Source organism: Heterocephalus glaber, unplaced genomic scaffold (assembly GCF_053883595.1).
Source record: "Heterocephalus glaber isolate CG9 unplaced genomic scaffold, H.glaber_assembly_v1.0 deba00001072, whole genome shotgun sequence".
In the NCBI taxonomy this organism is placed as follows: domain Eukaryota; kingdom Metazoa; phylum Chordata; class Mammalia; order Rodentia; family Bathyergidae; genus Heterocephalus; species Heterocephalus glaber.
In genome coordinates, this window is record NW_028258189.1 from 1,690,228 (window position 1) to 1,706,775 (window position 16,548).

The 16,548-nt window shown below is 35.8% G+C and overlaps 1 protein-coding gene across 16 annotated transcripts in view; it reads right to left on the bottom strand.

The window, feature by feature from the left end:
* Positions 1-16,548, bottom strand: part of LOC147828444 (ubiquitin carboxyl-terminal hydrolase 9X-like) — a 154,082-nt gene that overhangs the window by 36,442 nt on the left and 101,092 nt on the right. For 13 of the 16 annotated variants that reach the window (XM_087209920.1, XM_087209930.1, XM_087209929.1 and 10 more), the window contains 6 exons: positions 6,880-6,988; positions 6,534-6,680; positions 5,741-5,887; positions 4,787-5,009; positions 3,070-3,290; positions 813-1,000 (listed from right to left, as the gene is read on the bottom strand). The exons of 1 other annotated variant lie outside the window; for it this stretch is intronic. In XM_087209920.1, the coding sequence (XP_087066046.1) occupies positions 813-1,000; positions 3,070-3,290; positions 4,787-5,009; positions 5,741-5,887; positions 6,534-6,680; positions 6,880-6,988 (1,035 nt within the window). The remainder of the gene's footprint in view (positions 1-812; positions 1,001-3,069; positions 3,291-4,786; positions 5,010-5,740; positions 5,888-6,533; positions 6,681-6,879; positions 6,989-16,548) is intronic. 2 more of the 16 variants (XM_087209928.1, XM_087209933.1) reach the window with 2 other exon arrangements.

Here is a 16,548-nt window from a genome sequence, read left to right on the forward strand (position 1 = left end):
CTTTCTCAGATGGAAAGAAGATCAAGAGATGAATATGGAGGGGCTGGAGATTTAGCTCAGTGGTTTTGCTGCCTGCTGTGCAAGTGCAAGGACCTGAGGAGTTAGATTCCCAGTACCAAAAAAAGAATGGAACTTCAAAAAAATATTAATCTCTTAAAGATAAATGCAAAATACTAAATTAATATATACTCCAAATACTCTTATAAGAGATGAATATGGAGGGTAAAAGTGGGAGGGCATGAAAAAAGAATTAATATGTGCTATGCCTGTATACCAACTCTGAACAAGAAAAACCATTCACTAATAAAAAAATAAATGAAACTAAAAAGAAAAAAAAAAAGGCTGAGATAAATAATTAAATATGAATGGATCTTGAACATGCTTTTAAACATCACAGTAATATACAAGACAATAAAACAATGGGATAAATTTAAACAGTGATGGGATGGTTATTGAGCAGCTTTACATCATGGTTATGCTTATTTAAAAAATGTTAAGAGACACATAAATGACAATCTATATTGGAAATATATTTGACATTTACTTCAGCTCAGAACTGTTGCACTGAGGAGATGATTACATTTTACCATTTCACTTTGCACAATTTATAAGTTTTATAAAATAAAACTGACTAAAGAGTATTGGGCTTTCTTTGCAAATTCTGTAACTTGACAGAGATAGTAATAAAAATTTGACTTAAAAAAATCCATTACAATACTACCATTAACTAAAATTCAACATATTTTACAAGTTTTAAAGTTACTGTATTGAGATTTTGATAAAACTTAAATGATCAGCCACCCATAATTTACCTGAACTGTTTCCAAAATCCTCTGGGCACATAGTATTGTAGTTGGGAAGCAGCTAAATGACCAAAGATGACCTGAAGGTGTCTTAAGACACCAATATTGTACTCTTTCCTATCTTCTGTCTTACTTAACGGTGGTTTGTCTTCAAATTGATGACATCCAAATACATCATCTTGGGAGTCAACCTTACTCTAGAGACCAAAAAACATTATTGATGAGCTAATCTAACTTTAAAAATATAGCACAATAGTTGAAACAAATACTACGACCGATACGAACAGTGATTGAATGATTTGTATTTTTCTTATTTCTAAAGCATGTAATTTTGTTATAAAAGATTTCAGGTGAGTTATAAATGAGTAAGAAAATAGTAATCCTGAGTAGCCACTGGTGGTAATATAGTTCATACTGGTTAGGTAAACTGAATCAGAGACAAATGAATACTCTTAACTTGGGTAATTTCAGGGAAAGTTAATCATTCTAGATTTCATATTTCTTATGGGAATAGTGCATTCTTCATGATTTATACTGATAACTTATGTAAATGTAAATGTGATCAAATTGTACACAACCACAGCTATTAAGATGATCTGTGGTAGGAATACTACTATAATACCAACAGAAACTTTAGGTCAAAATTTCATTCTAAATACACACAAGAATTTAATTGTTTTACTGATGCCTGAAGATCTATGCTGTATGCTTACTGTGTATCTGAAATTTATGATATAGAAATAATAGCTACTTCTCCTCGAGAAGCTCACAGGCTAGCATAGAAACTAGTAAATACATAATATAACAGAAGTTTAAAAAAAAACCAAAACACCGAGATTAGTAATCTGAAATTTTATATTTTATGTGCCAATGTGATTAGCCATCTATCTGTAGTTGAGTAGTAGGAAGAGCTATATCTCAAAAGGATGATTCTTACTCAGGTATTGGTGTGGGTATCAGATATAGATTATAAACAAGTAAACACACTCAGAACCTAATGCCTGAATGGTATGATTTATTAGATCTTGAGAGAATGGAGCTAGGTGCATAATTCAGAAATTCAGTATAGAAAGATGACTTGAAAGCCAGATTACTTCCTTGAGACCATAAAGAGAAGAGTATAGGAATGGGGCAAAACCATTTATTACAATTAGAATATCCCAAACCATATTTAATTTAGTTCCTATCAATTAATGTGAAAGAAAAAGCAAATGATAAAGAAAACATAGTTTATATATAAACATGACCAAAATTTAAGTCTCCCATAATTTAAATATTTAACAACCATCTCAGTTATTAGTTCTTTGATTTGCCATATAAACTTTTCTTCTGCTTTACTGTGCATTGAATATTTCTGGTCGAAAGTCTAAATCATTTACTATTATTAACAGATGATGTAGTATTAACTGAAATAAATCTAATTTGTTACAAAGTGATTATCTGAGAAAATATTAAAAGGATCTACAATAAGCATGGTTTACGATACTGTGACAGGAAATACAAAAGGTGGAATAAATGAAAAAGAATATTCTTTAAAGAAAAAAGCCAACCACTGTGATGCATGCCTCTAATCCCAGCATTCTTAGAGGCTGAGGCAGGAGGATCCCAAGTTTGAGCCCAGGTTGAGTAACCTGATGACTTAGGGAGACCCTGTCTAAAAAAACAAGCCCCTAGCCCCTTAAAATGTAGGAGACATAGCTCAATGAGAAAGGCTAGGGTCCAGCAACAAAACAACACTTTTCCCCAAGAATACAAAATAAAGCCTGCTGTCCAAGCGCAAGTACCCGAGTTTGATCCCTGGTACCAAAAAACAAACAGAAACCAAAAACCAAAAACAAAATAAAAACAAAAAATCCCTAGAGAAAAAAATTTCAATATTAAGTTATAATTTTACAAACAATTTTTTTTTCCAGTACCTGGGCTCATTCAAGCTCAGGACCTTGTGCTTTTTGAGGCAGGTGCACTGCCAGAGCTGAATCCCTAGCTCAACACACAATTATTTTAACATGCCACACAAAACACAATTGTATTAACTGCCCTTGTTTGAAACTATAAAAGACAAACAGAAAGCAGATAAATATTATCAACTGGAGTTTCAAAACTAATACAATGGGTAGTGTAATATACCAAAGCAAGTAGATCAGAGATTCTAGCAGTATCATCTAATATAATTTAAAAAATTAATAAAAGTCAATATCCTAAAGGACACCAACAGTATGGTACCAGATCTTTAAATACACACAAAAAAGAACTGATTAAAATTTACCTCACCATCTTGTTTCTCATCTCCGAACATATCCTCATCTATATCACTACCTGTCCCTTCAATTGCAAGAATACTGTTCCTGATGGAAGGAATCATATATAGCTGCTGGATGACAGAATTCATATAACAAGTGGCACCAGCATTTTTGAGTCCCACAAATCCTTTTGGTGGCCGGGGTCCAACAGGTGGCAGATATTCCCACTCAGTAAGTGCTTCACAAGCTGACAAGACAGGAAATGCTTACAGCATGAAAACAGTAATTTTGTTACTTTTACCTCCATTAGGCTAGCAACCATTCTTTCACCTTCAGAGGTGCTCTGAGACAATAATCCAAAATTTTTATTTAAATAACATCAGGCATTACACCAGTTTTTACTATGGATCTCTGGAGTTCATATTTTTCTGAATAACTTCTTAGGAACAGAAGTAAAAGTGTGTGATATTAAATTTCTATGTGTAAGCATAATTTTAGCTTTATTAAAAATGCTTTTGTACTTTTATAATAACTATCTACAGTTTGTTGTGGTCAGAACATAACATAAATGATTCAAAATATTATAGCTTTTAATTCTATGTAAGATCATGAGGTTCAACTCATGATTTGGACTCAACAACTGTGTCCTTTACATGAACACATTTCCTTCTTCATTAAATGCGAAAAAAGTAACAATTGTTGGCCACACTCTCAGAATAGGATCTACCAAGGTAAGCATATTTGAAAGTACTGTGACAAATAGAAATGTTTTTACTAAGAGTAAAACCAGCAACAAACATCCATTACTAAATTGGGGACTGAATAAATTAGGAAAGATTATATTGAAAGCAATTATGTTCAGATGGGTGTTGAAAAAAATGCAAAAACAAAATTAAGAACATTGTGTTTATTACTTTTGCCATTTTTTTGTGTGTGTAGGGGGGACTAAACAAAGAGACCAACATAGTATATATAATTTGCATACAAACTATCTTTAGACCAGAAATAAGTAATGTGGAGAAAGTCAATTCTTTTTAGTATGTATTTTTCTGTTTTTTATGGCACTGGGGATCAAACTTGGGACCTTGTGCTTTTATGTCAGGCAGCGGATCCACTGAGCTAAATCCCCGGCCCCTATCACTATGTAATTTCATTAAGCAATAAACTTATCTAGAATGCCCTAAAAATGTGATTAAAAACTTCCTTTTATTCTAAAGGACAACATACAGACAATTTTAGGTGTTTTTACTGAATTTAATAGTCAATGATACTTATAATTCTAGGCCTTCTCTTTCAAAGAAATAATTTTCTGTTCTTACTTTTTGATAGTATACTGATAGTTGCCTAAGATTCAGTTCTTGTAAGATCTGAAGATGGATATCCATTTTGTCGGTATTGATGGCATTAAAAAATGCACTCAAATATTCTCGAATACTGATGAACAAATCTGTACCTTTCTTAGAATTCAAATAATGTTAGGCAATACATTAATCAAACATTAAGTAAATTAGGGCCTGAAAAAAAATCTATGTAGTACATACATTTTAACTATGATCTTTTATGGCACTGACTGAGTCTTTATTATTCTGAAATTTAGATTTCAAATACAATTAAATAAAATTTATATTAAATTACCTAAGTCACCTATAGTAACACGTTTATTATGTATCTTTCTGTGTGTTCAATGGTCTTAATTTTTAAACGGTAAGATATAAAATAAAACCAGCTTTACAATTTACTTACTAGTTATTGTTGTGCCTATGTAATATAATTCAGTCAAACATTCAACTATTTGTTGGAGGTTCCTTACGCAGCCAATGGCTAATGCTACAAGTAGCTCAAAACCAGCACTGATGGTAGCTGGTGAACTACAGACTGGAACAGCCTGTGTGACTGGCAATTCTCCATTTCTCACATACTGCAGGTAAGCTTTGGATGCAGGAAAGATGAAATCATCAATTAATTCCTAAGGAGGTGAAAAAATATATATGTATTGGTAAAAATGAATTATTTAAAAATATCTCTTGATGGAAAATCCTTTTAAAATTACTTGACATAAGTAAACATCTCCTTAAGTCTCAAAATTCTAGATTTTCTAATAAAATTTTAATTAAAGGCTGAGTGTAATTCATTTTCCAGATTAGACACTATAAATCTGAGCCCAACTTGGGCAACTTACTAAAAATGAGACTGTCTAAACTTTAAAAAGGGATGAAAATGTACCTCAGCTGTAAAGCACTTACCAAGCATGTGTCAGGCCCTGCAATCAGTCCCTAGTACTTACAAAATTAACAGTCTTAGATGAGACAATTTTCCTATTTTGAGCTGTAAATAAGTAAAATATTCAGATTTGGCAAATCCAAAGGCTACTTACTGACTGAACATTTGTTTATAATTCTCTTAAAAAAAACCCTATTAAAGTAAGGTAGACATTTAAAAATTAATTTATCAGTGGCACTGTGCCTGCCTCGCAAGCCCAAGGTCCTGAGTTCAATGCCCAGTACACACAAACACACACACACACACACACACACACACACACACATACACATTAACTTCTACAAATATAAATGTTTTTCTAAGAAAAGTAGTAAAGGAAAAATGGTAATTTGTTAAAGAACAATATTACAGAAAGCTCTTATAGATCTGCTAACATTAAAAGATCCTAAGACTTTGTTACCAAAATTCAGAACTTACTTTAACAAGATAAGCACCTCCTTTTTCACAACCAACACAGTATTTTTTCTCAGGAGTTTGAAAGGCCAGTAACTCTTTTGTAACTCCAAGGTGGCCTTCCAAAATTGGCTCTTCTACAAATGTTTCACCTATGTTTTTAACATTATCCTGCCAAAGAAAAAACATTACAGGACTCATTTATAAGATGGGTATCAGAAAGGATAAGGCCCACAAGAACAGAGGGATGAGAGAAATGAATTTGCATATATCATTTCTCTAGACTTTTTCATTCAAGAAGTTCAGATTTTTGGACTTTACAACTCTGGGGGAAAAAAATCTAGTAGAAAGGTCAGGGTAGATGCTTAACATTTCATATTCATGGGAAACATCACAAAAAAAGAAATTATCTGGTACAAAACATCAGTAATAGCAGGATTCAGAAATACTGCTTCATGATAAACTGCTCAGAAAAATGCTAAACTGAAGAAAGATAAAAGCTGTGCATTTCAGTATTACTTGCTAAAGTAAACACTAATATCTAACACTGTAATTAAAACAACTTTAATATAATGATTTGCAAAAGGGGACAAAAACATCAAAATGAAGAAAACTGAGCATTAATATTCCAAGTTTTAAGCAAGCATTTAAACAAAACTACCTGTCAATTCTTTCTATAAATCATGGGCTATTAATTCAACCTGTGAAAAGTATGTTTTGTTTTTATTATTCTAGGGTTTTCTGTTTATATAAACGTTCTTTTAATAAGATAACTCATTTAACTTGGATGTAACAATCTGAATATTACTCAACTTACCCTAATTCTTTTGAGCCAATCAATTTCATTGTTGAGAAGAATGTCAGCATTGGGTACATTAATATTGCTGTTGTAAGCATAACTGAGAAGATGTCGTAAAAGTGTGAAATAGTCACCTGAATATTTACCTCTCTCTCTTGCTGTGCTCTGTAATATTAAAATTAGAACACGAACTCTGAAGTCTATGCTCAAAATTCAGTATTTTTAAAACCTCAGAAAACTGAAAATTATTATAAATGCTTATATTTCATTTATTAATAATGACTAAGTTATAACTGTAACATTTTGAATGTTTCTCAATTTTACGAATGAATCATACTTATAGGTTCATTTAAAGTTTTCTCACCCCTAAAACGGTAAAGAGTAGAGTAATGAAGAAAAGCAGAGGCCTGTGTCCCATGCAACATCTGGTACACATTAAAAAGAACTGCTCTTGTGCCAAATGACGGACAGTTCTGAAATAAAAAGATTTTTGTATTTAATGTTGTTATTTTCACAATGAGGGCAAACTAATTCCTCTATCAGTCTATTTTTAATAGGGGACAGGAATTAACAGAAAAATACAAAGTAATCCCTCTCTCCTCCAACACGAAGTTCAGATAGCAACAGAAGGTGAATGATATATCTGTCTGGAAGTTAAACCTCAAATTTACTTAAAAGACCAAGAGTATTACTATTTACAGAGTCTTAAATTTTCTTTAATGTATATCATCTCAAAGCTTCCAATAGGTAGTGATATTATGTGGGGATGGACCATCTCAAAAGGAACAATGAATGAAATATATCTCACTAGTTTTCTGTAATATATTTTAGTATTTTTTAGCCCAGCAACATAGCATTCAATCACAGAAATAAATGCCTTTCTGGTTACTATTTATAGAAGGCACCATGCATTAAGTTTAATACATGTTTTGCAGCCTTTCTACAACTGCTTTTGGTAAACTGCATTTTGGAGCAAACAACTCATAGAGCTAATGCTGTTTCTGATGCCATCAACGGTTCTCAAAATACGGTTTTCACATCCTCAGCACTACTATCAGTATCACCTGAGAATGTGTAAGAAATACAAATCCCTGGGCTCACTTCTGTACTGACTATAAACAATGGTTAAGAAGCCCAACAATCTATATTTTATTTTTAATATATTTTAATGACTCTATACCAAACTATGAGAACCATGTACAAACTTTATTACGTATTATTATCTCACTGAGAAGCACCAGCTAACTTTCTCTAATCTCAGTATTAGGAACATCACCTGATTATTATTTTTAAATTTGCTATTGACTTCTGCAGAATAAACACTACCCCAAGACAGATTCTTGATATACAGTACAGGCTGGCCTCAAACTCAATAGCAATTCCTCTGCACTAGCACTCTGACATTATTGCTAACCTACTGAACCTACAAGAGATAAGGTATTTGACAGTTACCAAGTGAGTAAATTCTATTTACTTTCTTATATGCAATAGATCTGTTATCACTTATTAGAAAATAAAAACAAATTCTCATAAATTTAGGAAATGACTCATTATCCAATATCCAATAAAAACATAGCTATCAAATCAGTTTTAAATATAATTAATTAAGGCCATTATCCCCTGTGAAGAACCTTTTACAACAGTGTCAGCAAGTCTTCACTCAAATAAACACACCCCATTAGCAGTAACCATTTTACCTTAATAAACTGGGTTCTACATGTAATGCCAGACAAGTTACTCCTGTTATGACTTATGTCTAGCTTCCCCTCAAAGCCTCATGCACTCATAAGTGGGGGTTTTGGGAGGTGACTCTATCATGATGGTGTGATACTAATGGTAAGTCCACTGATGACTTTACATCTCATGACTTAGAACACTGGAGGAGGTAGGTCACTGGAGGCCTGGCCTGGAAGGGTATTATCTCCTTCTCTCCTCCTTTGAGCGTTTTCTGCTTCCTGCTGCCATGTCATGCATGAGCTTTTTCCTCTGGTATGCCTTTCTGCCATACCACCCTGCCTTGGAGCTAGTGAACTATGTATGGACTGAAACCTCTACAAACTGTAGAGGCCAGATAAACCTTACTTCCTTTAAACTGTGGGTGTTGAGTATTGTATCTCAGTGACAAACTAACATACCTGTTAAAGCCTACTTTCCAATGTTTTAATGTTGCACTGTGTAGTTCACCTATAGCTCTCTACCTTTCCACAGTAAACCATAAAATAAAAGTTTTGAAATGTTTTATTTATGTATGTTACTTTCTTCCCCCTGGTACCAGGGATCGAACTCAGGACTTTGCACTTGCAAGGCAGGTGCGGCACCACTGAGCTAAATCTGTGGCCCTGTATGTTACTTTTTTTGAGACAGGGTTTTGCTCTGTTGCCTAGTCTGGCCTTGTACTCCTGGGTGAGTTCAAGAAAATACCCTGCCTGCCTTAGGATCCAGAATAACTGGGCCTGCAGATGTATGTTCTATGGTGCCCTTTTGTTTTAAGTAATGACTCTTACTTCCAAGCTTGCACAAAAGAAAATTCTTCAAGGGCAGAAGTTCCACTTTGTTGATAAGAGTCAAAACCACCAAGAACAGAGTCTGTATTACCAAGTCCTTGTTTCACCAGGTAGCTGCTAAGGTTCTAAAGCAAATCTGTCATTCATAAGTAAAGACTTTTATTATATGTACATTCCCCCAACCCCCAACTACTTGGGAATAAATGCAGGCCTGGCCACTGAGCTATATCCCCACTGTTTTTTATTTTGAGACAGTATTTCATTAAGTCACTAAAAGGCTGGGGCTGAACTTGGAATCCTCCTGGTTTGGCGCACCAGACTGCAAGGACTGGCACGTAACTGTTCTACATTTACCTTTCCTACTATTTTAATTTCCTCTTTCATTTATTTTTACTTTCTCTCAATGTCTAGTACGCGTTATTTGAGGGGGCAGGTGCATGTATTTGTTTTCAAATACTTTCAAAACCAAGGCAGACCATAAATAAAAGTAATCCTAGATGGACAATTTACAATGTACTTTCAAATATTTTTCTCAAACAGTATAGGTCACTAGAGTATTTGATTAAAATGATCATTTCAGCACTTTTGAACTCCTAAACTATTTCTTAAAGTGCTATCAAATTGTAGCATTGCCATTTGTGGAGGTTCACATGCCCTGGGCTCATCTAAGTGTTTGGCTCCCTCTCTTTTTTTTTCATTATTCCTGGAAAACAGGATTGACTCACTTTTGTGCACACAGAATGGCACTGACATGGCACCAAGTCTCCCCTGGTCAGAAGTGGCAACATCAAAAAGCTATTTCTTTCTCTATGTAGTCAAAATTATGCAGATGTAGATTAAACACTGGGACACTAGAAATTGCTTGACTAATTTACTTATGCTATTCTTCCTTTTCCACTCAAAAATATTGGATTTCTAAATACCAAACAGCCTTCATGCAAACAAGGAAAATGGCACCAGCAGTTGCTGGATTATTCTACCCGTTCTCCCTTGAGGTCAGACGGCCGTAGTTCAGGGCCTTCCTGTGCCCAGTTCCCCAGGGCCTGGCTTCTCCATCCAGGCAGACTGATGCTGGCTCCAGTTCTCAGGACCTGGTTTATAGATGCAGACGAATGATGGCCTCACGCTCATGACTCTCAACCAATTACCCCAGATGCTGCTCCGTGTCTCTGTACATCAGGACGGAGGCTCAGAGTCATCTAAAGCCACTGACTGTTGCATGGATTAATTTCTCTTAAGCCTCTTGGGCTTTGTTCTGAGTAGGTTGTGTGTACACTGTCAGTGCGTTCTGCTGGTGCTGCCCCTTTGGGTGCTTTCTGCAAGTGTCACCATGAGGGAGTAGAGGAGGGTGTTCACAGGTGTGCCTCCTTAGAAACTGTGCTGACAGTGCTTGATACATGGACAGTGTTAGCTGAATTAAATAAGTCTTCAGGAATCAGTCTCTTGATAAAGCAAGCAAGGGAATCTCTATCCAAAATCCAGTCTTCCATTTATCCCTGTATTCATTTATTTAGTACATTTATTGTGGTAGGCCTGGGAGAAGCAGAGGAGGACTATGACATCCCACCCATCTCCTGCTGTGGGCCACAGTCTGGCAGAGAAACATCAACTACCAAGATTTGCTCAAACCCTAATCCAGCTGAAGATAATGCTAACAAAAGTAAAGACAAAAGTGACTTGTAATTATCGAACCAAAACACATAACTCGATGTTATGAAGAATTCTGAATCTCAGACTATAAATTACTCACTTTTATCACATTCCTAATCCCTGTCTCCTCAGAGCAGATGTAGCTCCATCTCTTATAAAACATCCTACTCTGTGGTCCGTTCTTATGTCTCCTTTTTTCCTTGTCACCACTCTGCAAACAAGTGGAACTGAGCTTTGTTGACGACTATCTAAAGCTACATTTTTACTCAAAATCTTATTTTCAAGACAGAGAAATGAGGGATAAAGCAAAAGCAGGAGCAGATTGCTAGCAGAACAGTGTGTGGTAGTAAACAGATCTTCCTGAGAGATTAATTTCTCACTGCCTAATGTTTGAGGCTCGTGTTCCTTAAAAAGCCAGGTAGGAGACTTTACAGACGTCATCAGTAGAACCTTCTGTGACCTGTTGTATGTCTATGTCTCCCTCCTGATTCCTCCTGCTCACAGACACTGGGGAAGCATTTTCATTTTCATTCACTTCAATGATCCTCACGATGTCCTGGGCTTAGTTCTAAGTCATGGTGTCCTTCATGTCAAGATTGGCTTGCAGTGGCCGGCCAAAGAGTCAGATGAGGAAGAGAGCAGAGGGTCTGTCTGTACACTGGAGGCTGAAGGACTCAAACGAAGGTCTGGAGCTCACTGCAGTATCCCGTGAGAGTCCGTATCAAGAGGCTGATGGGTCTGCGATGGAGGCTGAAGAGTTTGTGCTGGAAGCTGAAGGATCTGCACTGGAAGTTGAAGAGTCTGTGCCGGAAGCCAGGAGATGAAGTCTACGGTGAAGTCGAAAATGGGAGCTCCTCCTAAGAAACCTCAAATCAAATTCTTATGTGAGGAAGAGCTTGGAGTGAAGCCTTAAGAAAAAAACAACTCCTCCCCGAAAACAAACAAACAAAAAACCAACCTTCTATCCAGACTGATATACCCTGCAAAATTATCGTTCAAAACAAATGGAGACATATGATACTTTCATGATAAAAAACACTTGAAGAAATGCATGATCATCAAATTAGTTCTACACAATATTCTGAAAAACATACCAGAAAAAGATAAAGAATACAGCAATTCCATCAATCTCAATAGAATAAAACCATCATGCAAGGTAAGCAATTAAAGAGGAGAAATAAAGAGAAACAACAGGGAAATAATATGACAAAGATAAATCAATACATTTTCAGTTATAACCATGAATGTTAATGATCTTAATTCACCAATCAAAAGATACAGACTGCCAGAATGGATCAAGAAACAAGATCCAACAATATGCCACATTCAAGAAACACATTTAGGGCAGGGGATTTAGCTCAGTGGTGCTACACCTGCCTTGCAAGCACCAAGGTCCTGAGTTCAATCCCCAGCACTAAAAAAAGAAAAAAAGAAAATAAAAAAAAGAAATACAGGGCTTGGGATTGAGCTCAGTGGTTCCGCTGCCTGCCTTGCAGGCTCAAGGTCCTGAGTTCAATCTCTGGTATCACCAAAACAAAAAAGAAAAAGAAACATTTAATTAAAAAAGAAATCAGACTGAAAATTAAAGGGTGGAAAACAATATTCCACCTCAACAGGGACATGGAGAAAAGCAGGAGTAGCTACTATTTTGCAGACAAAGTGGGTTTTAAGCCAAGAGTAATTTTTAAGAGAGGCAAAGAAGGTTATTACATACTTGTGTAAAGGGAATAATCTAAGAGGAAGAGATGACAATCATAAATATATATGTACCAAATACTAGTGCACCCAACTATATAGTGCACCCAACAAATAATGACAGACACGAAAAATCAAGCATGATCTAACATAATTATAACGGGGGACCTCAATACCTCACTGTCATAAACAGATAAACTAGACAAAAGACAATGAAATATCAGAGCAGAACCAAACTTTTGGACAAATGGACTTAGTAGATGTCTACAGAGTGCTCCACTTCACAACATCAGAGTACACGTTCTTCTCATATACATATGGAACATTCTCCAAAATAGATCACACACTAGCTGACAAAACATGCTTAAGGAACTGAAATTATCCCATGCATATTACCAGACCACACTGCAACGAAATTGGAAATCAATGGCAAAAGAAACTACAAGACTTCGTAAACACACGGAAATTAAGTAACACTGTCCTCAACAACCAATGGGTTTTGTGTTAGTTAAAAACTTTTCTCTTGTTGATGAGACAAAAATACCTGGCACCAAAAGTTAAAGGGGAAGGGGTTTAATTGGCTTATAGTTCATAGAAGTTTCAGTTCATAATTGGCTGGCTCCAAGGTTGGGAAGGGAAACAAGCATCACAAAGAAGAAACAACATGGCATGCACAAGGCAGCAAAGGTAACAAGAGACTTTCACTGAGTCTTTCTGTCTCTTTTATCCCATCCAGACTACCAGGATTAGGGCTATGCCAAACTAATCACTCACATGTAGTACTTTAGTAATCACAAGCCCTGAACCACAGCATCATACATTCCAGATTCAACTACCTCTGAAAAACAAAGTACCACTTCATCTCCATGAGACTTTAAGGGGACATCTAAACATAACTTAAACCATAACAGGTGACATGAAATTAAAGAAGAAATTAATTTCTACAATTTATTGATAAAGCCAGTATAACATACTGGAATTTATGGGACTCAATAAAAGCAGTCCTACAAGGGAAATTTATAATGGTGAATTCCCATATCAGAAAAATAGAGGGAGCTCAAACAAACAATCTAATATTGAACCTCAAGTTTCTAGAAGAGCCAAGCCCAAAGCTTGTAGGAGGGAGGTAATTATAAAGATCAGAACAGAAATTAATACAATGGAGACTAAGAAAACAATACAAAGACTCAATAACCAGAAGAGCTGGTTCTTTGAAAGATAAAATAAAACTGATAAAACCCTGCTGAACCTTATCAAAAGAAGGAAAGAAAAGACTCAAAATCTATGCAGTTAGGAATAGAGAACTTTTACTCTAATGAGATGGAAAGCACAGAAAAAAATGGACAGATTTCTAGATACATATGCACTAAATACATATTCACCAAAGTGAACCAAGAAGACATAAAAATTCTAAATAAATCATTATCACTGAAATTGAAGATACAATTAAAAACCTACCAGAAAAGAAAAGCCAAAGCCCTGAAAGATTCACTTCTGGATTCAACAAGAAAATCCCAGATCTAATGTCACTACTTCTCAAACTCTTTAATGAAACAGAAAGGGAAGCAATCCTCTCAAACTCATTTCTGGAAGCAAGCATTACCCTGCTACCAAAACCAGAGAAGGATCCAACCAAAAAAGACAATTACAGGCCTATTTCCCTGATGAATATAGACGCAAAAATTGTTAACAAAATACTGGCAAACAGAATACAGAAAATCATCAAGATTATACAGCCTGACCAAGTAGGATTCATCCCAGGGATGCACATACACAAATCAATACATCATATTAACAGAATCAAGGACAAAAACTACATGATCATCTCAATAGATGCAGAAAAGCATTTGACAAAATTCAACACCCATTTAAAAACCTACAAAAAATTGGAACAGTCTTTAACTCAATCTGATAAAAGCTATCTGTAACAAACTAACAGCCACCAACATACTAAACAGACAAAACTGAAAGCTTTCCCTCTAAAATCAATAATACATGTCCACAATTACCAATCCTATTCAATATAGTTCTTGAAACATTAGCCAGAGCACTTAGACAAGTTAAATAAAAGGGATAAGGATAGGAAACAAAGAAGTAAAATTATCATTATCTGCAGATGACATGACACTCTACATAGAAGAGCCACAAAACTGTAACAAAAGACTTTTAGATTTAATAACCAAATTCAGGTGCCAGGGATTTCGCTCAGTGATTCTGGCACCTGCCTCACAAGCGCAAGGTCCTGAGTTCGGTCCCCAGTACCAAAAAAACCCACTAAAAACTAAAAAAAAACCAAATTCAGTCACGTAGCTGGATACAAAGCGAACACTTAAAGACCAGTATTGGTACACAAATAACAAATTCAGAGAGAAATTAGGAGGACAACACCTTTTATAATAGCAACCCCTCCCAAAGAAAAATAGCTAGGAATCAAACTAATGAAGGAAGTAAAAGACCTTTGGATAGAAAACTACAGTACTCTGAAAAAGGAGATCAAAAAGGGTATCAGAAAATGGAAAGACAGCCTTGTGCATGGGAAGGAAGAACCACTATAGTGAAAATGGCCATACCCCCAAAAGTGTTATACAAATTTAATGCAATCCTGATCAAAAAACTAACAGCGTATCTCACAGCATTAGAGAAAAATAGTTCTAAAATTAATTTGGAAACAGAAAAGACCTAGAATATTAAAAACAATTCTGGGCAACAAAGGCAAGGCAGGGGGTTATCACAATCCAGCTTGAAATTATAGTACAAAGCTACTGTGATTAAAACAGCAGAGTATTGGCAAAAAACAGACCCGGGGATCAATGCAACAGACCTGAAGATGCAGAAACAACTTCAGAATATGCAGCCACTTTACTTTTGACAAAGGAACCAAAAACTTTCAATGGAAGAAAGATAGCCTCTTTAATAAATGGTGCTGGAGGGGCCAGGGATTTAGCTCAGTGATTCTGCTGCCTAACGAGTTTGATCCCCAAAAAACAACAAAAAAAATGGTGCTAGAAAAATTGGCTTTTCACTTCCCGAAGTGGAAATATATTTCATCATGCACTAAATTAAAATTGAAATGGATAAAAGATCTAAACACTAAAACAGAAACAATCTGCTGGAAGATAGAGTGGTAGAACTCTTGAAGACACTGGTGTAGGCAGACTTTAGGAACAAAACTCCGATTGCACAGGAAATATTACCAAGAATCAGCAACTGGAATCTCATCTTACTAAAAAGCTTTTGTGGGCCAGGTATTTAGCTCAGGGGTTTCGCCGCCAGCTGTGCAAGCAGAAGGACTGAGTTCAATCCCCGGCACCAAAAAACCCCACCAAAAAAACCCCCAAACAATGCTGGGGATTTAGCTCAGTGGTTTCGCCACCTGCTGTGCAAGCACAAGGGCCCAAGTTCGATCCCCGGTACCAAAAAAAAAAAAAGGTATTGTTAAAAAGCTTTTCCATAGCGAAAGAAACCACCAAGAGAGTGCAGAGACAACTGACAGTATGGGAAAAATTTTTGCCAGCTTTTCCTCACATAAAGGTCCAATGTCTAGAATATACAAAGAACTAAAAAAAATCAGACTCCCCAAATTAAAAAACCCAACCCAAAAATGGGCAGCTGAGATGACTATACACATCTCAGATGAAGGAGTACAAACAGCAAATAAATATACAAAAAAATGTTCCACATCAGTGGTCATTTGAGAGATATAAACTAAAGCAAGACAGAGATTCCGTCTCACTCCAGAAAGAATGGCTGTTATTGTAAATAACAAATGCTCACGGACAGGGCTGTGGGGAATAAGGAACCCTTCTCCACTGTTGGTGCGAATGTAGACTGGTGTAACCACTGCGGAAATCAGTGTGGGGATTCCTCAAAGAATTAAGATTAGAGGTCCCATATGACCCAGCGACTGGCCTTTGTGGTATCTTCCAAAAGAATTAAAAGCATCATATCATGCTCAGTGACAGTGCACCTGCTCACAAGCACAAGGTCCTGAATATGATCCCCGGTACCAAAAAAAAAAAAAGCATCACACTACAGTGATATATGCACATTCATATTTACCATGGCACAGTTTGTAATAGCTAAATCTTGGAAACAACCCAAACACCATTCAACCGATGAATATATACAAAAGATGTGTTTTAAAAAAATACACTAGAGCATTACTCCGCCATAGATAAGATAAG